This window comes from Emydura macquarii, unplaced genomic scaffold (genome assembly GCF_026122565.2).
Source record: "Emydura macquarii macquarii isolate MOO-44397 ecotype Brisbane River unplaced genomic scaffold, CSIRO-AGI_Emac_v2 contig_691, whole genome shotgun sequence".
Lineage (NCBI taxonomy): Eukaryota > Metazoa > Chordata > Testudines > Chelidae > Emydura > Emydura macquarii.
The window spans coordinates 12,093,308-12,116,240 of NW_027130828.1; the positions used below are offsets into that span (position 1 = coordinate 12,093,308).

General features: G+C 46.8%; 2 protein-coding genes across 4 annotated transcripts; one reads left to right on the top strand and one right to left on the bottom strand.

Moving 5' to 3' along the window:
• Nucleotides 1-116: 116 nt before the first annotated feature.
• Nucleotides 117-11,062, bottom strand: TRUB2 (TruB pseudouridine synthase family member 2). 2 transcript variants are annotated; one of them, XM_067542098.1, is made up of 9 exons: nt 10,758-11,062; nt 9,307-9,438; nt 8,811-8,885; nt 8,077-8,138; nt 6,505-6,586; nt 5,795-5,867; nt 4,512-4,648; nt 2,832-2,923; nt 117-262 (listed from the first exon to the last, which is right to left on the bottom strand). In XM_067542098.1, the coding sequence occupies exons 1-9, from the start codon at nt 10,870-10,872 to the stop codon at nt 236-238; spliced, it is 795 nt and encodes a 264-aa protein (XP_067398199.1). In that variant the 5' UTR covers nt 10,873-11,062; the 3' UTR covers nt 117-235. The 2 variants fall into 2 exon arrangements, with proteins under 2 accessions (XP_067398199.1, XP_067398198.1); XM_067542097.1 differs by having other exon boundaries at nt 117-2,923.
• On the top strand, nt 10,891-21,406 carry COQ4 (coenzyme Q4). Of its 2 annotated transcripts, none has more exons than XM_067542100.1 (7): nt 10,891-10,898; nt 12,690-12,860; nt 14,667-14,763; nt 16,645-16,747; nt 17,123-17,252; nt 18,667-18,760; nt 19,774-21,406. In XM_067542100.1, the coding sequence occupies exons 2-7, from the start codon at nt 12,743-12,745 to the stop codon at nt 19,928-19,930; spliced, it is 699 nt and encodes a 232-aa protein (XP_067398201.1). In that variant the 5' UTR covers nt 10,891-10,898; nt 12,690-12,742; the 3' UTR covers nt 19,931-21,406. The 2 variants fall into 2 exon arrangements, with proteins under 2 accessions (XP_067398201.1, XP_067398200.1); XM_067542099.1 differs by lacking the exon at nt 10,891-10,898 and adding an exon at nt 11,520-11,793.
• Nucleotides 21,407-22,933: the final 1,527 nt, after the last annotated feature.

The window sequence follows — 22,933 nt, forward strand, 5'->3', positions numbered from 1 at the left end:
GGTACACAGCTGTCTGTGTGAGAATTGCACTACTGCATAAGAGTAGGTACAGAGGCTTGTAGATGAATACAGCTGCTTCTGAGAGGAGTTCTATACCAAAAGAAAACTACAGCACATAAAAATCAAGGTCTGTCTTTAATGAGTTAAACATGCTTCACTGCCCTGTAGTCAGTGTATAAGCTTTAGCCACTAGGTGCCAGGAGTGCTTCACTGCTGCTTTTCCTTCACTTTACCATCATTGCACAAAGGAACTTGGAAGCAGCTGAAAAAAATCCATGAATTAAGTTAAAGCAATAAAGGGCCTTTTCTTGTAAACCCACAAGGACAAGAGATGGGACAGTCACAATTGTATATACAGGGAAACGCAGGAAAATTAATCCAAATTAACTAAAAGGTGTCAATGTAAAGTGGATTAGCTAAACTCCATTAAACTGTGTGGAAACTCATTCAGAATTAAATCTCCTTTAAATTCATACTTTTAGTTAATTAGGATTAACATTCTTGAGGGCTTGTCTACCTTTAAAATGCTACAGCAGCACCACTGTAGCACTTCACTGTAGGCACTACCAACACTGACAGGAAAGATTCTCACATCAGTGTAGGTAATCCACCTCCCTGAGAGGCAGTAACTAGGTGTGAGGAATTCTTCCATCAACCTAGTGCTGTCTACACAGGGACTTAGATTTACCAATGCCACTCAGGGGTGTGGATTTTTCATACATGACTGCTTTAGTTAAATCTACTTAATTTTCTAGTGTAAACCAGGCCTGAGTGTCCTGTATACACAAACCCTTAATACTTCCTTCCCTGTCTGGATTGCAATTGCCGCTGTCACAGCATTACTTCTCACCTTTTAACAGTTGTCCAGGTACATTTTCAAAGGATAAACTGTGCTTACATGGGCCTCTTTGTACAGGCCTTGAAGAGGTAGGATCTCTTTTGAGAGCAGAAATTTTTAGGGGGAGTTGCATACTTTGTTGCCTCTGAGCTCATTACACATACTGGGGCTCCTTCCATCTCTCCATTCTCCCCCACAAGCTCCCTGTGTGCTGCTCTCCCCTCGCTTACTATTTCAGGAATTCTCTGCAAACCTTTTCACGCTTGGGATTCTGTATGCCAACCCCCTATATCTGGGTTCCCAATTGTGACACCTCCCCCTTCTCCCATCGTTATTTCTCTTCTGTCTGGGAGATAAGTCATTCAAGGTGTCATCATGGATGGGAGGATGCTCAATCTGTCTTCCATTTTTCCCCTTTTGATTTTCTAACTTTTCTCAAAAATTAATTGGATTCTGCCAATTGATGCCCACAACATTCCCTGAAATTCTGGAGTTGGTTAGAGATAGTGTTTTAAAGCCAATAAAATACACTTAGTCTACAAGTTGTTTCTAGCTAAGTGTGGGGTAGAAGATAATCTTCACCATAGTAATAACCAATGCGCCATTTTTATATTTAAAAATATATTTTTTAGATTCTAAAATGAAAGGTGTTACCCCTAATTTTGAGCCCCCACTTGGCATGAGGGTTCTCAATGCAAAGCATAACCTAGATATTAATGATTGGCACTCCATCAAAGTCTTAGATTGCAAGTTCTTTAGTACATCTTGGCATCACTCTTTGAGCACTACACATTTTAGAAATACATTAGCTGATTGCTAATGTAACTGTCGTATATGAATAATAATAATAATTTGTGGCTTTAAATTAGCACTAATGGAATCTCAGCTGAATTCTAAAGCTGCTTCCTTGTTGTTTCTCTCTAAAGGTAAAGTACAATTTTGCTGAAGGGCAGGAAAAATACATGATTGATGGCTATAGATGCATGCAAACAAAGGGCAGGGGCTTTTGGCCCTGTTAACTTAAATCTGAGTACCAAATAGCATCTTTCTCCATAAAATAAATTACCTTGGATTTTAATTCATCTCATTCCACTTCTTGTTTTTACATCTTACTCCAGTCCCCTATAGTAAGCCTACCTCTCTCCCCCCTCTCTCTCCAACTGGCTTCCTCACTAACCTACTCCAGATATTAGTTACTCTGCATGAGAAACAGCATTACCTCATTTTCGTTCTAGTTGCTTAATTTGTAATTTCCCCTACACAGATCCTTTCTTGGTTTGACCAATTAATCTTTACTCCTTTAATGTATTTGAAAATGGGGCTGATCTATAGAAAGTGTCAATTTAAAAAATAGTTAATTGGGAAAAGAATTGCTTAGGTCATATTCTGTTACAAGGAGCATAAAGACAAAGGAGCACAGCCTGCAACACATTGGTTATATTCCCACCTCTAAACTAATTTAAGGGTCCATTCTTACATCCCTCACCAACCTGACAGTCCCACCAAAGTCAGTAGCAATTTTGGCTTTGCAAGGAAATGCTCACTCATATCAGATGTCAACCGTTTTGCTACAGTGTTGTGCAATACTTACAAAAAATATTCTGCTTGTTAATGGAGAAATGCCTGGCCTGAATGAAAACAAAAGCAACCCTTGCTAAATCAAGAATCAACCTAAGAAAGGTCTAGTTGTGGGTTGCAACCACCATCTTTCCTTCCCATTACTTTCCACCTTCCAGTCAGCATGTGGTTATCTCATTTTATCAGTGAGATTGCTTGCAAACGTTCCCTCTGTACTTTGCAGTTCACTCTCTGCAACCTGATCCATATCAGTGTGTCTTTTGCCACTCCTAGACTGGTAACCCAAGCTTCTCTGAAGCTCCAATTTCACTTTGATCTTAGACTCTTGAATTGAATTCTGGATATTCTGCAGGTTCCAATGTGTTCGCAGGAGAGCGTTGTCCAGTGTGAAAAAGCCATCCCGTATCCGCCGCACCTGGGTGCATACAGCAGTTGATTTTAGCTCCAAGCCAATCTCGTGAACTATCTTTCGGAGGTACTGCTGGGTCTCATGCAAACACTGGATTTCTAGAGGAGGCAGAAAGACTGCATTAGAAGGGCCATTGCATGTGTTCAACAAGTCACTGTGCCTGTAAATTCAAACACCAGTCACTGGGATTAAGGTACAAAGGAAGCATTAGGCCAACAGGAAAGATGCTCTGTTTTTTAAATAGGCGATAGATAAATCATGATTATACAGAGGTCTTGCACCATGTCCCAGGCCTTCAAAAAAGTGAGTTTTATAAAAATAAGTTTCAGATACAAAGTCATATAATAGAGTTAGATATTTGGGCTAGGCAAAGGTCATGGTTTACCTGTATTTGAGTTTGTCAGAATAACTCATGAGGACCTGGAAGGCTATTAAAAGTGAACCACAAAGCTTTTATAAAAACAGACAGTTTAGGATCCCAAATTTTTAATATCGGTACAGATTAAGTTCTTTAAACAATGTTTAATAGATGCTTTATCTTCAAAGTAAGACCCCAATCCTGCAGATGGCTGTGTGCATGGAGCCCTGGACCTGGGTTGAGCTCTATTTAGTTTTAATGGGGCTCTATGTGAGTACCAGGGTCTGCCTGCCTGAAGCCAAGTGCAGAACCAAGGTGCACTGACATAACCCTTGCAACATTCTTGTGAGACAGGTAAGAAAATTATCATCCTCACAATAGCTGTGAGGAAACTGAGCTTATATGACTTGCACCAAACCACAGAAGTCTATTACTGCTAGGATTAGAATGTAGGAGTTCTTGTTTTTCAATCCCTAATTTAAACCACAGATGGTGACAAATTAACAGCCATGGAGACTAGAATACTTTATTCCCAGATCACCTGTGGAACTCTTGCCCTCACTGAAGCCAGGAGTTAAGTAGGATTTGGAAAAAAAAAAAAAAAAAAATCAGTTACATTATATAGGATTTGAAAAAATTTAATGGGGATACAAACTCTCAAGCTTCAGGTCATAAACTGACCACTAACTCAACACTTCCTTTGTGGGAGGGGGCAGCGCATCACAGGATAAGTAAATGTATCCATCTTCTGTATCCCCTAAGATGCGTTAAGTGTAGGTCTTTAACAGTGTATGACCAGAATAAAGTGGGTGAGATTGGTTTGTTTTCTGAAGGAGGGCTCAGCTTTCAAAAATTTGGAAGACACTGCACAGAAGAATTGTCCTCTATGGGCAAATTATTCCATAATTATGTGCTACAGAATTTAACTGTCCTTTGAAGCACTATCAGAGACAGAATACTGGACTAGGTGGACTATCAGTCTGATCCAGTATAGTGGTTTTGTTCCTACCAGGCAGAAATTGCACAAACTTCCCCATGCTGCTCTGTGAAAATGCTTCAATCCAAATCTAGAGGGTCCATCTAGCGCTGAGATGGTCCTTCAATCTCTGTGGCAAATTTAATCATGGGTGTCTGCTGAGACTGTCAGAGTTACCCATTTGTACTAACTGGGGTGGTTTTGTAACAGTCACCTGTCCACGAGGAAGTGGATTGTGCTCACAAACTCATTTCACACAGGCCATTGAAGAACAGATGGATGGTAATTTCTTGCCACTATCTTCATACACACTTCCAACATATTCCTAAAAAACGCTCTAGTTAGACCATACCTAGTTGGAATTCTGGAGGTGCAAATTGGAGGCATCGAATTGCTGTGATTAATGGAGGGCTTTTTTCCATGGGGCGAATTAACCCTTCAACAGCCAGCTCATAGGCCTCTTGGGTTTTCAGGTCAATGTTAGAGTACCTGGAGAAAGGAATAGAGCAGTGAATTTGCACTTCCGTCCCAATGAATTCATAGATTCTCAGGCAGAAGGGACTGTTGTGATAATCTAGTCTGACCTCCTGCATAACACATATCATAAAACTTCTCCAAAATAATTCCTAACGCATATCTTTTAGAAAAACATCTAATCTTGATTTAAAAATTGTCAGTGATAGAGAGCCCACCATGACTCTTGGTAAATTGTTTCAAAGGTTAATTACACTATTAAAAATGTACACTTTATTTACAGTCTGAATATGTCTAGCTTCAATTTCCACCCAGTGTTATACTTTTCTCTGCTAGATGGAAGAGCCCTTCATTAAATATTCGTTCCCCATGTAGGTACTTATAGACTGTAACCAAGTCACTCTTTAACCTTCTGTTTGTTAAGCTAAATAGATAGAGCTCCTTGAGTCCATCACAGTAATGCAGGTTTTCTAATCCTTTAATCATTCTCATGGCTCTTCTCTGAACCCACACCAATTTTTCGACATTCTTTTTGAATTGTGGACACCAGAACTGGATACAGTATTTCAGTAGCAGTCACACCACTGCCAAATACAGCAGTAAAATAACCTCTCTACTCCTACTTGAGACCCCCATTTATGCATCCAGGGATTACATTAGCCCTGTTGCCCAGTGTCACACTGGGAGCGCATGTTCAAAGAGCCTCTGTTTTGTTATAAAAAAGATGCACCATTCACACTTCAAACTAAAGATTTGTTCAGCCTCTGTATTTTCTAAGTTAACTTCCCCGACACACACTTTTTAATCCTATAGCTGTGTCTGATGCACTCATTGTCCTATAAATGCTATAAACGTAGGTACGATCAATAAGGTATTACAGCTGAGAGGGAAGAGACACTATCATACTCAGCAGAGGAACTTGCATTTTACCAGGGTGTTACGTATAGGTCCTAAAGTAACAAGGGATTTCAGAAGCCAAAGGCAGCCTCATTAGTCATAGCTTGACTCCCACAGACGAAGTGACTGATTTTCCTTCTGAGGCTCAAACCTTGACAATCTCATTGCTGTAAGCCACAGACTAATGTCACTGGTTCCAAAGATCAGCAAGTGGCAGCATGCAAGTCAGATCAGGTCATTCAAAGTTTCTGACCGGATACATACGTCAGTAGAGCTTTATGGTTGCTTCCCTGAATGACAGCAAGAATCCGCTCCAGCTTGTCCCTCGTGACATGATCTGTAAGTGTTGAGAAGAAAAAAGAGGGACATAAATCTTCATTTATACACCCAGCACCTGCAAAGTCTTTCTTAGTCTGAAATGCACTATCAAGATGTTGCCATCTCCTGGTCATGTTGTCATATCTAAATGGGCTGGTCAGAAGACCATGAAAGATGGCTTTAGTGTAATAGAATACAACAACACTGAAAACTGACTCAGTCTACATATATACCACGCCAGTACTTAAAGCGAAGCAGTCCCTGGAGCAAAGGGAATAGAATTCGCTTTGGTTTCAAGATGGAGGCTGCAATTCATCTCATGAGATATTTCAAAACTGTTTAATATCAGAACCTTTATGAAAGCCTCTGATTACTTCTTGAGGTGCAGGGAGCTAGGGTACACCCAACTTCTAAAACACAATGGGAATCAGTATGATCAGGACTTTATATCAGTGTGTTACATATTGTGGCTGTATTTAGCGTACTACAGGCTAACATGTTTATTGTGGTGAGATTGCATGGGAATAACAATGAATCCTCCTGAACGAGGATTACAGAACTCTGAAATGTGTGCTAAATGTTGCTCAATCTGGCCAGGTTTAGCACTTTACTTTCTAATTCTAAATCTTTGTTTACACACCGACCAACTCTCTTACCAAATGTTGTCTTCTCTATTAGCCTGCCTGTGTCTGAGAAGTCATCCGTGGCTTTGCCGAACAGTCCACGAACAGTGTACGCCTTTAAAAGGGAAAAGTGCAACGTATGGTGGCAACAGTTTGCTAACAGTTGAGAAGCAATATCCTGCTATGAAGCCAACTACTGGGCATCACAGGCCATGAACACAGCTTCTCTAAAGGAAAACTGCATTCTCTGCACAGTGAGTGGTGCCCCTTATTGCATATGAGCTGCTAATGGCTTCTGGAAGCACTGGTGATTTGTTTGAAACTCAAAAGTGGCATGTCAGCCACTCCTGCTGGCAGCTGCCTCAGAAATACAGAAGCAGGCATTATGCCCTGTGACAGCAGGACGACCTCCCCAGGCACCTCATAGGATCTTGAACCAGTTTCTATCTGGCTTGGAATGGTTACAGCTTTCTTAAAGCTCACATGGTCTCATATGAACAGACCTTTATGACTCCCATTTGTTCCCAATCTGCAGGCTCGAGCCACTAGAATGATGATTTCATTGCAACGTCAATAAAGATCATCATTAATATTTACTTATATGGCTGTGATGCCTACAGGTTTCAATGAAGCATCAGGGCCCCATTGTGCTAGGTACTGTACAAATGTGTATAACAGTCTCTGCCCCAGAGATCTCTCAGTCTAGGCCTATAACATGATGCAACAGCTGGATAAACAGATAAATGGGAATGAGGTAGAGTGCACATTGCACCAGCATATAAAGAACACGCTGTAACTTGTACACACACATTAATCTCTCTCACAAATCACAGTACGTACACATACACCTATACATACTACTGTATCTGTCTCCCTACTGTCTTTTTAGAAGTTATTGCCCAGTATCCCACCATTGTTATCACCAGTTCAGCTTCAGCAGTAGTAATGGTAATGGTGGGAGAAGTAGTGTGTGGATTCTTAAAAATGCCAGTGTCATCTCATGTTATCTGTACCTGCACTGAACAAGGTTAGGATACAGTTGCAGCCAGTTGGTGCCTTGTTCATGGAAAATTTTAGGGAGAAAATCCCCAGAGTCAATGTGTTTCAGTTCTAAGCTGGAGGAATTACCTCTAGCAGGAAGAAGGGTGGTCATCTTCCAGAGCCCTGCTGCCTCTGGCTTCTGTGCCATGACTGTCAACAACAGGGCAAATGCAGTTTGTGTAGTGTGGACACCTTCTTCCTCACTACAAACAGACTTAGACCCAAGTTGTTTTACAGAAGCTTCCAGATAGCAATGACTTTTGCTTGGTCCTGACCAGGCAAGATTCAGACTGATGACTGAGAAGTAAAAGCTTCACATCCCATTACCAATCCCCAGGCCATTTGTGCTGTTTTCCTCCTCCCGCAAAGGAATACTTAATATTACTTAATCTCAGTGATTTGTGTCTATTCACAATTGTGTGTTATTGGTTCTCATATGATTTAGTAAGAGGTCACATTTGCCTCTTCTTTCTTGATGCAATTTCTATCTGAACCTTGATCTCTAGCGAGAATGGATGTTACACACACAGAAATCCACAAAAAGGCTTTAATGCCAGTGCATACCCTAGTAAGATGGGCGTTGTACAGGTCAATGAGCAGCTTGTTCCCATGGCCCACTGCAAGCACTGAAATATAAAAAACATGAGACCATTAATCAGTCACAAAAAGTTATTTGTGCATAAGCATTTTATACAGTACCACACTCTCCCATGGCACTTTTCAAACAAAGAAAAAGCAATATCTATGTACCCAGAATTTATAGTGTTTCCGCCTTCCTCTTTGTTGATGAGAATTGCCACAACACATCCAAAGCTCTGACTTCCACTAAAGCCAGAACTAATACATAAGAACTAAGTGCTAGTGTTATCTTGTGCTTTTCATATGTAGACCACAAAAACCTTACAAAAGAAGGGCAGTGTCATTATCCCCATTTTACAGATAGGGCAACAGAGACACTTGAGCAGTCAGGTTCATACATGGCAGAGCCAAGAAGAGTATACAGGTCCCCCAATTCAGTGTCTTATCCACTGGACCACACTGCCGCTCTGAGAATAACTAGTTATTCTCGTTTCCCTGTCTTATAATTCCTGACCCTCTCAGAACAATCATGTCTGATTTGTGTGTTTCTCCTGTAACTTAGCATTTATAACTTTGCCCCTGCCCTACAAAATCCTCAGATGCTGCTAGTAGCCAGTACAGTGTTTTGTGAGCCTATCCTATATTAAAAGCTCCTCTATTCTGTACCTAGGAATTTCATGACAAAGCTATATTCTTCTCTCTTTCAAAACAAAACGTACCAAATACTCCAGATGACTTTGTATCCAGACGGTGACCTGCTCCAATTTTCAAGGAAGTGAACTTTGGTCCTCTAACTACAAGGGAAAGAAATATAGTGTGTGGTTTGTGGAATGCACAAAATCTAATCTCATCATAAAGAAAAAAAATATACCAAGCTTTTCTGAACTACAGTGTGATAAGAGGCAGTATACACAGTCTCAATGCAATTTAATCTTGCTGATTTCATATTGTTAAAAATCTTAGATTTACCACGCACATAGTGAAACCTCTTCTAGTAAATCACTTTCTAAAATGGAATTGAAGTCCTCAATCTCTCCAATGGAATCTCATGTTTATTATATTAAAGCGTCTCTCCGCTATAAGCAGGTTACACTGTGTTTATTCCTTTTGAATGCAGTGATTACCAGCTACCAGATAATCATTAGCTGCTGCAATCTAAGGGAATTAACATGTCACTTCCTATTCCTCTTTTACTCCGGGTCTGTCTTCTCTTACCTAGTGGGTGGGCAGCCAAGACAGGCAATTGGGTAGCAACGAGGGTCAGCTCTTTCCCAGCATTTCCTTCTACAGTGGTTGGCACGAAGCGTACTTGCTGCTGCACAACTGGCTGTTCCAGAGAGTTCAGTTCTAAAGGAAACAGTAAAGAAAACCCCTGTTCATATTTTTAAAGTGTCTTATCTTGCAAACAAATCCAGATAAGACCCCCTGATAGTCTTCCTGAAAAACAACGGGAGAACTGTCTGAAAAGAAAACACAGTGAAGGGGTTGATAAACATACAGAGTTTCTCTTCAAAACCTGGTCTACACACAGATTTAGTACCAGTATAACTATTTTGGTTAGAATTTCCAGAGGGGTAGCTGTGTTAGTCTGTATACAGCAAAAACAACGAGAGTTCTGTAGCACCTCAAAGACTAAGAAAGAAAGTTGTTAGTCTTTAAGGTGCTACAGGACTCTCATTATTTTGGTTAGCAACGTGACTTTTTTCCCCTGAAATAGTTACCATTACAACATCTTGTGTGGATGCAATTATACTGGTATAAAGGTGCTTTATACCAGTATAGCTTATTCCCCTTCCCACAGGGGAACGTGTATTACTATATAATTAAAGTGGTACCACTTTTGTATGCAGACAAGGCCCAAGTGTCTGGGGCTCCTGCTTAGAGTCCTTCAAAGCCATGTATGAGTTCCATTTTCCGTGTCAGGAAGCAGCATCCTCACAGTCCCTGAAGGGAGGTGAGTGAGACACAGTACCATACAAAAGACATTACCCTCTTTTGTTTCTGAAAGGAATCTAAATCCTCCTTGTGGCTGCAGTGCAGATGCCTCCTTGATGAACAGAGAAAGGTATATCATCTTCAGCAAGGAAGAGGGATGGATTCTTCATTTAAAATAAAAAAGGCTTAAGGGATTGCCAGCCGAACAGCTGTTAGAAGGAGATGGAGATTGGCTTCTACAACGGCTCTCTCAAGCCTCATTCTTTTCTTCTCTAACAATGCTTGTCTCAGCCTGCATGTGCATCATACAGTGACTAGCCTTACTCTGTCTCCAACAGTCATTTTACCAAACTGTGAGAAGTACCCTTTGCTTCATCCTCTCTGTGAGGAGGACTCAGCTGTCAAATGAACTCACACAAGGATTGGGCTAAGGCTTCTGAACGTTGGTCACCACAAGCGCTCCCAGCAGCGAACCAGCAGAAGTGAGTCTGAAGTGTTCTCTCAGGCTTTTAGAAAGGCCAGGATTATATGCACTAGCGCACGCTAACCCTGGCCTGAACCATTAACATCAGGCCGAGTTGCCGGAAGGTGCGGACTGGAGGGCACTGTCAAGGGACAGAGGTAGCCCCTCTCCAAAGTGCACATCCAAGTGTGTCTGTGAAGGGGGGCGGTCCCCAGGGAGGCAGCCCCCTCCCCCCCATCTGGGCGGGTACTAAAGGACCTGAGCTCACCTTTCAGCAGCAGGGTCTCCACGGTGTCCCGCACCCGGAACCAAGCCACCCCGGGGGGTTTGTACACGGCGAAGAGCCCGTTGAGCCCGCTCCTAGCCGCCCTCGCGACAGCCATGGCCGTGGCGGAAGGAACTCGCCGCTGTACGGCTCCCCCGCGGCCACCGCCCTGCGCTTCCGCCGGCTGGGTGTGCGCTGAAGAAAGCGCTCCCCCCGGGAGCACGCGCTACGAGACACACCCGTTCCGGAGAGTTCTCGGGCCGAGCTGGGCCGGGGGCTGCCCAGGGAGGGGGCAAGCAGCAGCTGGGATAAAGAGTCTCCGGACCCCGTTTTGGGCACCAGCAACACACGTGACTCAGGCCCTAGGGGTCTGCTCCTTGGGGACCCCCATATTCCCCAGTCATGGGTTGACTTGGGGGGGCCACCAGAGGCAGGGGTGACAGCTTCCCCCCTCCCCGTCCCCACCTCTGGTAGCAGGACAGCAGAGGAAGAAGCCTCACCACCGCGCTCCCCAGCCCTGCCCCATGGGCGGGGGGGAACGGGAGAGGGACGCCACGCCCGCCCTGATTTCCCGTCCCTGCCCGGCCCACCGCCTGCAGCGCGCCCCCCGCCGCAGCCACGCGGGGCCCGGCCCTGCTGCAGGAGGAGCTCAGCTCGGAGCTGCAGGGCGAGGGCGAGCCTGGGTGCGCAGCGCCCCCCGCCGCCAGCACAAGGCCCGTCCCCGCAGAGGGCTCCCTGCCGGTGCTTGCAGCGGGTCTGGCCCTGCCCTGCCCTGCGCCGGTCCCTCCCTGGCCCATGATCCACCAGGGCTGCGGCGGCGGACGGAGTCGGGGACAGGGAAGGGACGCACGCGGTTTCCTGGCGGCCGGGAGCGCGGAGGGCCGAGGCCGGCAGGCCCCGAGCTCTGGCCGGGTCGCCGCTGTCTGGAGGCGGATCTGCTGGCGGGGCGGGGCACGCATGGGGAGCTGTTGGCTGCCGCGGGCTCCGGGCTCGCTGCGCGGCCTGCGGCGCCTGGCGCTGGGTTCGCCGGCCTCCAGAGGCAAGTGGCTGCCTCCCTTTCCCGAGTCCCGGCAATGAGTTGGGCCGCGCTGAACCTCTCTCCCTCCCTCCCGCTCCGAGCCAGGGGGCCGAGTGCGGGGCTGGCTCCGCCGGCAGGAATCCCTCTCGGTGGGACCGAGCAATGCAGCAGCCTCGGTTTTAGTGCTGATGGAAATGAGAAACTGACAGCGTCCGCGACCTGCCGCTCCCCTAGCCCTGGGCCCCCTCCCAGCTCTGCCAATGCACCTCACCCTTGATTTGCATGACCTCTTTCTATTTCAGTCCTGTCTGCACCCCACCCACTCTGCCTGTATACCTGAGTCTTGAATTACAGCATCCTCTATTGTTGCAGTCCCGCTCCCCTAACAGCTCTGCCAATGCACCTGTGACCTGATTTGCAAATTGCAGTGTCCTCTACTTCCTGTTTCCCCCAGTTTTGCAAATGCACAGCAGTCTAGTCAACAACTTTAGCTATTCCACTTTGTCCCACCTGTCCTAAACTCTGGCACTGCACTTCAGTCCTAACCCAGAGCACCCCTCTTATTCTGATCTTTCTGTTTTTAGATCTTATATTAAGTATATTCCAGGTTATACAAAGAGTAACAGTGACTGTGCAGATTTATTGTTCAAGCCAGTGAGATCCTAGTCACAGCTCCCACCCTGGCTAGAATGCCCAAGCTTATGTGCTTATAATGAGTGTAAATTGCAAATCATGGGCCATGGTGATGCTATAAACACCAGTGTATGTAGTTATTCCTGGTCACCAAGGGACCTCGCATCAAACTGAATCAGGAAAAGGACAAAGGAGGCCAAATTGGGAAATATGCACTGTCTCAGTCTTTGAGCTGAGCTGTATCCTCTGGTTAACTCACTGCCCTGTGTGGCTATGTTCTGCAGGTAAGGGATATCAACTGCCCCACACTGACCTGATAGCGACTGCAGATGAGCATATGGATGAAGAAAGGTATTACCAGCTGTACCCCGGTCACATTCCCACCAGCCCTCTGCAGAAAGCACTGTTGGCTGCTGGCTCGGCATTTATGGCGCTCTACAACCCCTATCGGCACGGTAAGATGAATCTTGCAGCGTTTGTCCAGCTGTGGTTGCCTCATTCACATAGATTGTATTTCCCTCCCACCCCAGGAGCCAGATCTGTGTTTCTGTTGGGAGTTTCCCTGGGGATTTTCATTCTTTTATTTCCCTGTCTTTACATTTTGGGAGAGAATTTTAGTGTTTAAGAAACTGAGACACAGAGGCTGGCACACAGAAACAGGCGTAATACAGACAGTAAGTGATAAAGATCCCCTGCACATTTCTGCTAAAGCATTTCATTCCCATCCCTGGTTGTTCCAATCTCCCAGCTCTGCTAACTTCACTCCCAACCTGCAGCCCTCTCTGTTGTTCCAGTCCCAGGTTTCATACATAATTCTGCCACCACATCTCACTCCTGACCACCAGAACCCTCTGTCTGCAACGCTTGTGACTAGTTGCATGGTAGTGGTTAGCGTGTTGCACCACAGACTTCCTCTGTGACCTTGGGCAAGTCAGGGTAGTCTCTCTGTGCCTCAGTTCCCCAGGGGTGAAATGGAGATAATAGACTTCTCTACCTAGTGGCAGTGTTGTGAGAGTAAATGCATTAATGACTTTGAAGTGCTCAGATATTGTTCCCCTCTGCAATCTGGACTGGTGAATCGCTGTATCACCTCAATCCCCCACTCCTGGAGCCCGTCTTACTTTGCTTTGCTGTGTGAACTCCCACTCCTGGGCAGCTCACGCACAGACACCAACAAGCAAGTTGCACCCAACTCAGCAAGTGAGTGCCTCTAGCCAGCCACTCATGGGATTATGCAATGGTATGACCCCAGTCCCAGATGCAACCCTAGGAAGTGCTGTTTTACAGTGTTCAGTGCCGCCCACTGAACACTGCAAGCTCATATGTTCTTCAATTTATCAAAGAAATTGATATGTACCAGCCTTGTCACTTCAAATGGAGTCTTTAACACACCTTAAACCAGATGCACTGCATTAGATCAAACAAACACATTTATTAAGTACAGAAAGTTTTTAAGTGATTATAAATCAAAGGAAAGCAAGTCAGATTGATCAAGATAAAGAAAAGCCAAACGCATTCAAAACTAAACTTAACACTTTCAGCAACCTTACGATGTCAGATGGTTCTCACACCAGGCTGGCTGATCTCCCTCCAGCCAGGCCCCTCCCTCCATGATCAGCACTTCAGTTACTTGGTGGTGTTTGCAGATGGAGGTAGATGGCGGAAGAAAGAGTGATAGTAACATGTCTCTCCTTTTTAAAATGTTTCTTAGGCCTCACCCTCCCCTTCAGGGTCAGGTGACAGGCCGTATCCATGTATGGTTCCCTTCATGCCCTGAGTCACTGTGTCCTTTGTGGATTCATTTGTTGATGTCTGGGCCAGTCCTTTGTTCCTGGAATGCTGATCTGGGTGGTTCCATTCAAGTCCTAATGAGGTGCGAATTGCTTCTCAGCTCTGTAGAGTTTTGCCTAGATCTGTCTCAAGCCATGAGACGCATATTGGAATATTACATAGCGAAGCCTCATAACCATACACATGATCTTGCAACAAACATATTACTGTAACAATAATGTTCAGTGTGCCATGAGCATTCCAAAAACATCTTACATGACATACTTTGCATTAAACAACACACAATTACACTATAAGGGTGTACATGGGGGTGCAGTGTGTCACAGGGCAACATAAGTAGCTAAAATGTATTAGCCCTCCTGTCTTGCGTCCTCAGGATTTTCATTCTCAACCAGAACTGCTGTTTGCCTATTGCTGTTTTATTGTCAGTCAGTTTCCCATCCGCTCTCTCTCTTTCCCCCTTCTTTCAGATATGGTGGCAGTCCTTGGTGAGACAACTGGTTCTCTAGCCCTGCAGAGCCTGAGGGATAGAATGAAGCACGACCCTGAAGGTTATCAGATCCTACAGTGCGTTATTGTCCATCTTACATAGCCTGTGGCAGGGAAGGAGACAAGCTTAGCAGCTGTCTGGAGCAATTGTACCTATACAGCACGCGTCTGGGCAGGCAGTGCAGGCTCTTGTCCACAGGAGGAGGCTCCTGGAATCATTGACTTACAGGGACAGAATGATTGTTTTTTAAATCCCAAGGGTTTTTCTGCTCCCCTTCTGATGTTTATAATGGTCTTTTTTGCAAGTCCAAGCACAACAGTAAACATACTTGGGCACACATCTACTTCAAGTGTGCAGGCCTGCCTACGTCCTCTTCAGTTTCAGCTTTGCCGCTGCGGTTACTGGTGAACATACTCTTTCAAGGTGTGGAGAAGTGCGTATAGGTGAGCTCTCCCCACAGCAATTCATGAGGACAATGGCACCTCCCACCCTCTGTACCTGTTGCTGGATCTTATTGCAACAGCCTGCCAATAACTGCAGCTGCAATCACCTGTCTGTCCGCTTCTCCCACAAACACCTTTTTGCTTTCTTCCATGCCACCCCCTACACTGGAAACCCCCTCCCCAAACTAGTTTGGAAAGATACTAATCCTGTCCTTCAGATCCCTCCTTAAGACCCACTTCTGCTGTGATGCCTACAGGAAACTGCCAACTGGTACTGGGTCTATGCACATTCTTTTTACTGTTTCCTTTTTCCTCCCTGACCTGCTCCTTTTGATTACTCATTACACCTACTTCTCGTGCATTGTCTTAATTACACTGTAAACACTTTGGGGTGGAGGCTGCTTTTTGCTCTCTCTTTGTATAACATCTGATACAATGCAGTCCTGACCCTGGTTGGGATCCCTGGGAGCTACTGCAATGCAAATATTAAATAATAGTGGGGCATGAGACAGAAAGTGAAGCAGAGTGTCAACCAAGCCGTGAAACTCAGAATCCTTAGATGCACAGGCAGGGTAAGAAGGGGAAATTTATTTCAGTTCTGGGACTTTTCGGGATTAACCAGTGTACAATTTATGGATGGAAATATGATATTTCAGGTTGACTGTCCCTTTCACAGCAGATCTCCAAGGAAATGTCTCTGTCCAAGGTGAAATTTACCCCATGTAGAGACCGGTACAAATCATAGGCACAACTTAAATCCCCCTTAAAACTTGTCTGGAGGACTTAAGGGTGTCTAGGTCTAGCCTGTAGACATGGAGAGTTTCCCCCAGGAACCAAAGCGAGTGCGTTATTGTGCTTTCAATGCTTTGAATTGCCTCATCCATTGGATTTCTTTACTGAAAATCAGAGGCGTCCTGGAAACGGTGCTGTCCGTCTATGGCTCTTGTTCCCCGCTGTGGTCTGTGATAAGTCCTGAACCTATTAAAGCACCGACAGCTCAGCAGAAGGGGCATTCAGTCCACATTCGAGACAAACGTTTCTCTCCACTGAAGTCCTGCTTGCTTTGTGGGGGCAGTATAGAGGCCAAGGCACTTTTGCTGTGAAGCCCTTGGCCAGAGTTTACCCCTCCCCACACCCACTGTTGTGCACCGTGCTACGTACCCGTCTCTGTTGCCTTAGAGGTGGCTACATTTCAGAGGTGCTGTGCATAGAGAATTAGCATCCTCAGAGATGAGAGGTGCTGTAGAAATGTGAGAGAGCAGCTTTATTGCCACTAGGGTTCCTTACAACTCTCTGTGCCCTGGTTCCCACAGGTGCGAAATGGGGGTAATAGGCTGAGAGGATAAATTAGTGTTTGCCGGAGCCAGGGAGGAAAGGTATCAGCAAAATCCACATGCCAAGGATTTGAATTCCAGCAATACAGCTGCCTGGGCAGCTGGCTGTGGTTTCCTCAGCTTCCCCTGTGAGTTTCTGTGTTTCATGGGGTGATTCAGCCACTTTGTTTTTCATTTGCAGAGAGCGGCCTCGGATCCGGCTCTCCACCTTGGACGTGAGTGGGCTCCGGGGGCTGCCGGATGGGACGTTTGGCCGAGAATATGTCCGGTTTTTGGATGACAATGTGAGTAAGGGACCTAGCGGCCCTTGGGAGGCAGCCGGGCATTTGGGAGCTGTGGATGGCTTTAGCTGATCCATCTGGTGAGAAGAGCATGGAAGGGAGTGGGAGGCTGTCCACAGACAGAGGAGCCTAAAGAGAGTCTCCAGTGAAATTAATTGGACCTATTGGATAGAGTACTAGACGCCACTGCTTTGTGCCTCAGTTTCCCTTTCTGTAAAATGGGGATAATGACCCTGATCTCTTTTGTAAAATGCTTTAAGATCTCCTGATGAACAGTGCTACGTAAGTGGTACGGGTTATTATTATTAAAGAATCATCATGAAACATGAACTCCTGGCAGGCAGCAGCGGGTGAACCTAATATGTTCTGATTTTGCAGAGGGTTTCTCCGGACACCAGGATGCCGGCCAAGTTTGTTGATGATGAGGAGCTGGCCTATGTGATCCAGCGGTACCGTGAGGTCCATGACCTGATGCACACGCTCCTCAGCATGCCCACCAACATGCTTGGTGAGTCCAGACTGAGTGCGACCAAGAGTCATTACCGTCTAGCACACAGCCGTGTGAAATGAATTGGGGAGATCTCATCCAGGCTGTCAGTGGCCAGATGTCCACATCACAAAGCCCATCACTGCAGCTTGGCCACTTTGTTGGCTGCCTTATCGGAGAGGCCAAGGACTGAATGAGCCATAGAAGCTGAATTCCTCCAGGTCAGGGCTGGAGGCCAGTGGTGGGGCAGGGTGTGTAGCAAGTTGGCTTTGCTGCTGTTTGCACTTCACCTGCTCTGTGGACAAAAGAGAACCTCAGCCTCCAGGAGCAATCAGTCTATTCCCCTACACCTAGATGAGAGAGATGCCCTCTGAGTCACTGTCATTGCTAAATAGGAAGAGGTGGGGTGGGCACAGCCTTAAAGGGCCGATGATGAAACATGCAGTGCAAGGAGAGCAAGTGCATGGGTAGATTGTTTCATAAGCCAAAATGAGCTCTGAGCAGTTGTGGGCTGGATGCATGAGAGGGGAGTTGGAGGGGAAAGCTTCTTTTAGTTGGGCTCTTATCTGCAAATCAGCTGTGTTTATTCTTCTGAATAAGCTTAATAGCAAGTGGCAGGCTGAAACTGCTGACCTGAACTTAGCTGAACAAGGTTTTAGGATGTTGCAGGAGCTTGGGCGTCCCAGTGTTTGGATGTCTATTTTAAGAAGGCATGGTGCAGGCTGAGAGGCCTGACCTTTGACCTACTTCACCCTCCAACCCCCATCTTTTTGTGTCACGTTGCAGAGTTTATGAAGCCGCAAATCTTGCTGTTAAATAGAGCACTGGAGTGGTACTCAGGAGACTTGGAGTCTGTTCCTTGCTCTGCTACCAGTCTTTTGGGTGATCTTGGGCAAGTCACTTCACCTCTGTGCCTCAGTTTCCCCATCTGTATAATGGGGATAATGATAGGGACCAGCTTTGTAAAGTGCTTTACAACACATCCATCACCCAGCCAAACCCAGTTATTCCTGTGTCATAACCAGAATATCTGTGTGAGCAGTTGATATCCATGCCATCACCAAATTCCAGTGGGAGGTCCCTCCTGACCTAGGAATAGGGTGACCAGACAGGAAGTGTGAAAAATCGGGACACTTTTTTTCCGGGGGCGAGGAAAGGGGTATAGTTGCCTATATAAGACAAAGCCCCTAATATTAGGATGTCTGGTCACCCTACCTAGGAAGCTAGGATCTGATTATTTCTAGAGCCCACAGAAAACATGTACTGTGCCCCACCACCACTTAGTACAATCTGAACGATGGCTCAGACAGGCAGTTGAGGAAATAGTTCACCAGGAAGGGGAGGGCAAAGAATATGACGACTCAGTGACTCTGTTTCGGCATGCATCTAGATAGGGAGCTCTCACTTTCCTGGGTCTTCTCTGGCTTTCTTCCAGGGGAGGTTGCAGTGAAGTGGTTCGAAGCTGTTCAGACTGGCCTGCCCATGTGCATTCTGGGAGCGGTGTTTGGTCCAGTTCGTCTCAATGCCCGGTAGGTTGATCAGCCTGCAGGCTTCTGTGTAGCTTGTGCCACTTTGAAAGTCTGATTAATGAGAGGTTTTCTCTCCCGTAATGTGTGTCTTCAAGATTCCCAATGAAATGGCAGCAGATGGGGATGACAGAGGGGACCTTTCTTCAAGTGATGGGAAAGGGGCACTTGTGTCCCATAGATGTTTATAGGCCGAGATGGTCTAGTGTGGAAGGAGATTATCCCTCCCAAGAATGTTAAAGCTCTCATGGCATCTGTCCAACATCCCTCAAAGGAATTAACCTGCTTGTGTAGGTCTGGTTTATGCCATGAATCCTAATAGGGCCTTCAGTCTGGAACCACTGTTCCTACCAACACCACCCAGTGACATGTCTGCATGCAGCAGAAAGCACAGTCTTGTCTAATAGTTAAAGCAAAGGACTGAGAGTCCAGACTCCTGGGATCTACTCCCACGTCCACCTCTGACTTTGCAGTGCATCCTTCGGCAAGTCACTTCCCCTCCCTGGCTGTCCAGATCCCCAGCTGTAAAACGGGATAACGAGATTTGCCGGCCTCTGTGCAGTGGAAGTGTTACACGTCGTTACGTACTCAGCATCTGGATCACAGCAGTGGTACCAGTCAGCCCAGAGGCCTCAGATTATTCCAGTGGCTCTTTCTAAGCACTCCACACATTGGCTTCTGGGAGGCAGCAAAGTTTTGTGGTTCGAGCATGAGACAGAGAGAGGAGATGTGGGTCTTGTTCTGGATCTGTCACTGGATCGCTGTGACATCTTGGCAGGGCACGTCCCCTCTCTGTGCCATAATTGCTTCAGAAATTAAACGGGGAAAATGAGATTGACCTGCTCATGGGAGGTTGTGAGACTAAATCAGTTCGTGCTGCTAAAGTGCTTTAAGACCCTCAGATGGAAGGTGTGTATAGGCGTATTGTGTACTGCTGAGTATAGCAGTATTGTGTTGGGCTGTTGGATTTTATTCCCAGGGAAGAAAGTAAAGCCATTTCCACACCTTTATTGCAGGAAGCTGCAGATCCTGACCACAAAGCTTATTCCTTGGGCTGTGCGGAGTGGACGCAATGCCAGCTGTGTCCTGAATTTCTACTATGAGAACCGCTGGGAGCAGACAGTGGAGTCTCTGAGGGAGGAGATTGGCATCTTACCTCCCCCTACTATTTGAGTGTGAAAGTCTGGGGCGGGCAGGGGGCATACTGGGCTTCACACCAGTGGAGCACCATGCACGAGGACCAGTGAATTAAATCCCCTGCAGGTTCAAGTCTCTTCATGGGAATTCTCCTATAGCCATTGAGGGCATCAGTCTGCCCAAATGAGATCCCCCGGGCTGGGTTGCCAACTTGCCAAGAATGTAAGGGCTGCACCTCGGGCTGGATTCATTGCTGCTGTAAGCAGCTGCAGCTCTGCTGACATCAGTGGAGTTGCACCTCCTCCCTGGTTCAAATTTACCTTTGGTGTGAGGAGGTGCAACTCCACTGATGTCAGCAGAGCAGAGCTGTGGCTGTCTTAGCCCTCAATGTGGAGCTGTGACGCATGGAGACAAGTCCCACCATACAGTGTGCCAACTCAATCTCCGTGGAGGCTGGGACATGGAGTCTCCAGACGCTGCACTTCTTCACAAGACTCCATGGGCGGGCCCCATGGGCTGCATTCAATTATCCCTGCCATCCTGGGGTGGGGAAGATGGGAAGCAGAGCTGGGTTAAAGTAGCACTGAAACAACCTTTGGCTTCAGGATGCCTTAAGGCTGCCTAGGTGAATACCTATCCTGTGGGGGAGCTGTGAGACTTAATCCCCAGAGGAACAGTCAACCCCTGTTAAAGCCAGTTGATTTACAAAACAGCCCCAGGGCAGACTCATTGCCTATGACAAACCAACAGCTGATTGCTCTAGTTCTCTGCTCTGCCCCTGACTGCACTGACTTGCACTGCTGATGGATGTAGGAATGTATTTTGCACCTTCAGTACAGCTTGATCGATCAATCGCAAATCCACTTTGGCAGCTGGGAGGCAGTTAGGGTCTCGTTACGTCACAGCAAAACCAAACCCCACTGAGTTGGGAGGCATGTGTGTCACAGAAGCCAATCGCTGTGTGCATTTTAAAATACAATTGCGCCATTTGCATCCCCCTCATTGACTGTTTCAGCAGACAGGCCAAGGAGTGAATGGGCCACAAGACCTGAGCTCCTTTCTCATCTCCAACTGGAGCCCTTCCAGTTTACAATAGAAGCACGGGGACAGGCTTGTGCGGGGGAAGCACTTACTGATCCTGTCCAGGCTCTGCCTGCTCCAAGGAGAGACGATTTCAGCCTACAGGGCTCCCAATCGGGTCCCTGCTAGTTCCACAGGATTTTTTGATTGTTTTAAATAGTGAAGCTCTCTGTGAGCTCCAGGGGCGTGAGGCTGCTGCGTATCTGCAGCACAGAGTGAGTGAGAATGAGGTGGTGAATCCCAGAGGGAGTGGAACGCTCAGACTGCACAAGCTGTTCCTGCTGGGCCAGTGTTTATAAACTGATTTCTGTCCAGAGTAACTAACATTGAATGTTATCGGTGCAGGGCTGGGATGCACCAAAGTAAGATGTAAATGTGGAGTTTGAGGCTGATGTCCTTTTTTCATGAATAAAAGACACAGTGGAACTTGCAGCTTTGTCTCCCCGTGCACATAGCTCAGACGATCTGATGTGTAGCCTCATCCTGTGGTGGGGGTGGTGTCTGTTCTTTGTACATTTGCTGCATCAGTGTGTGCATGCAGCATGCATCCCAAGTGGACTGCAGACAGAAAGCAGGCTGTGTACGTGCATCTCCCCCAGTGGTTGTGCTAGCAAAATTACCTGCTCTCTGATAGGGCTGCGTTAGTGCAATTGGGAGCCAGACCTGGTCGTCAAGACCCACGCTGCAGACTAGTGGTGACCTGGGGTTTAGTCCTGGATCAGCATCTTTTCAGCCAATGTTCACAGAAGCTTGTTGGTGTTAATCACATCTCCCTGTATTCGTAGCAGGCAGCCATAGGCAGGCCGGAACACATGCAGAGCAGGACGCAGTGCCCATGGAGTGCAGGGTGCCTTTGCAAACATCAGTTAAGCTTCACAACTCCCAGGGAGAGAGATATTATCATCCCCATGTTACATGTCGGGTAACGGGGTGACAGACAACTGACTTTGTCAAGGGCCTTCCAGTGAATTGGAGGCAGAGTTGAAGCTAAAACCTGGGAGTTCAGATTTCCAGCTCCATTCCCTACCCATTAGACCACACTCCCTTCTCATAGATCACATGCCCTGCAGGCAGCATTTTGGCTTTCCACAATGGGTTGCAAAGAGCCTTCCAAAAACATTGGACATGTCCCTCAGTGATGGACCCGGTACAGCATCTGCCTCCCTCTGTGCTGACAGCGTGTACCTTCTGCACCGGGGACTAGTGCAGTGTGGTTTAAGTCCTCCTCTGTGAGTGGAAGCCGCTGCAGGTGGTTGTGGTGGCTTGCTCAGAGTCTTACTGTCTGCAACAGCGTTAGCTACAGGTGATAAGAGCCAGATGGACTGTTGTAAAACTGCCTACAGCAACCCAAAGAGGCTAGTAAACACCTGCACCTGGCACTTGTCCATGCTGAGGCCATAATGTGTGTTCTGTTCATGCTCCCTCTTGTGTGTTGCAACCGCCTCTGCTCATCTCTGCCCCTGCCGGTCCCTCCAAAATGCATCCCCCTTTCCCTCCTTGCTGCTTGAATTGCTGCCCTGGCTGCTTCTCTGTTCTCCTTTTGGAGACTGGCCCTTTCCTTTCAGAAATGGGGCTGTCCCCTGGGGGCTGACTCAGGGTCAGGGGTTTCTCACAGAGGCAGGAGGGGTTGGAAGGTCTGTGGCCAGAGGAAGGGTCCTTGAAGGACAATACTTACCTGCAGCGAGCTTGGTCTAGCCCAGCCCAGCCTCCACCTGACTAGGAACTTCCAACTGTGTCTCGCCTCTCGCCCTCCCCATTTCTGTTCTCATGCCAGGAAACAGCAGAGGGGCTGGTGCTTCTCGTCTGCAGGAGAAGTTGGAGCAGGGATGAGAAGATGGCATGGAGCCAGAATGGCTCTGCACTGACAGGCTGAGCAGGGAGTGCACCTCTCCCGTGCTGCTTGGGGAACCGTGCGTGTGGGAGGGAATGCACTTTAAACCGTCGGGGAGCTACCGAGGG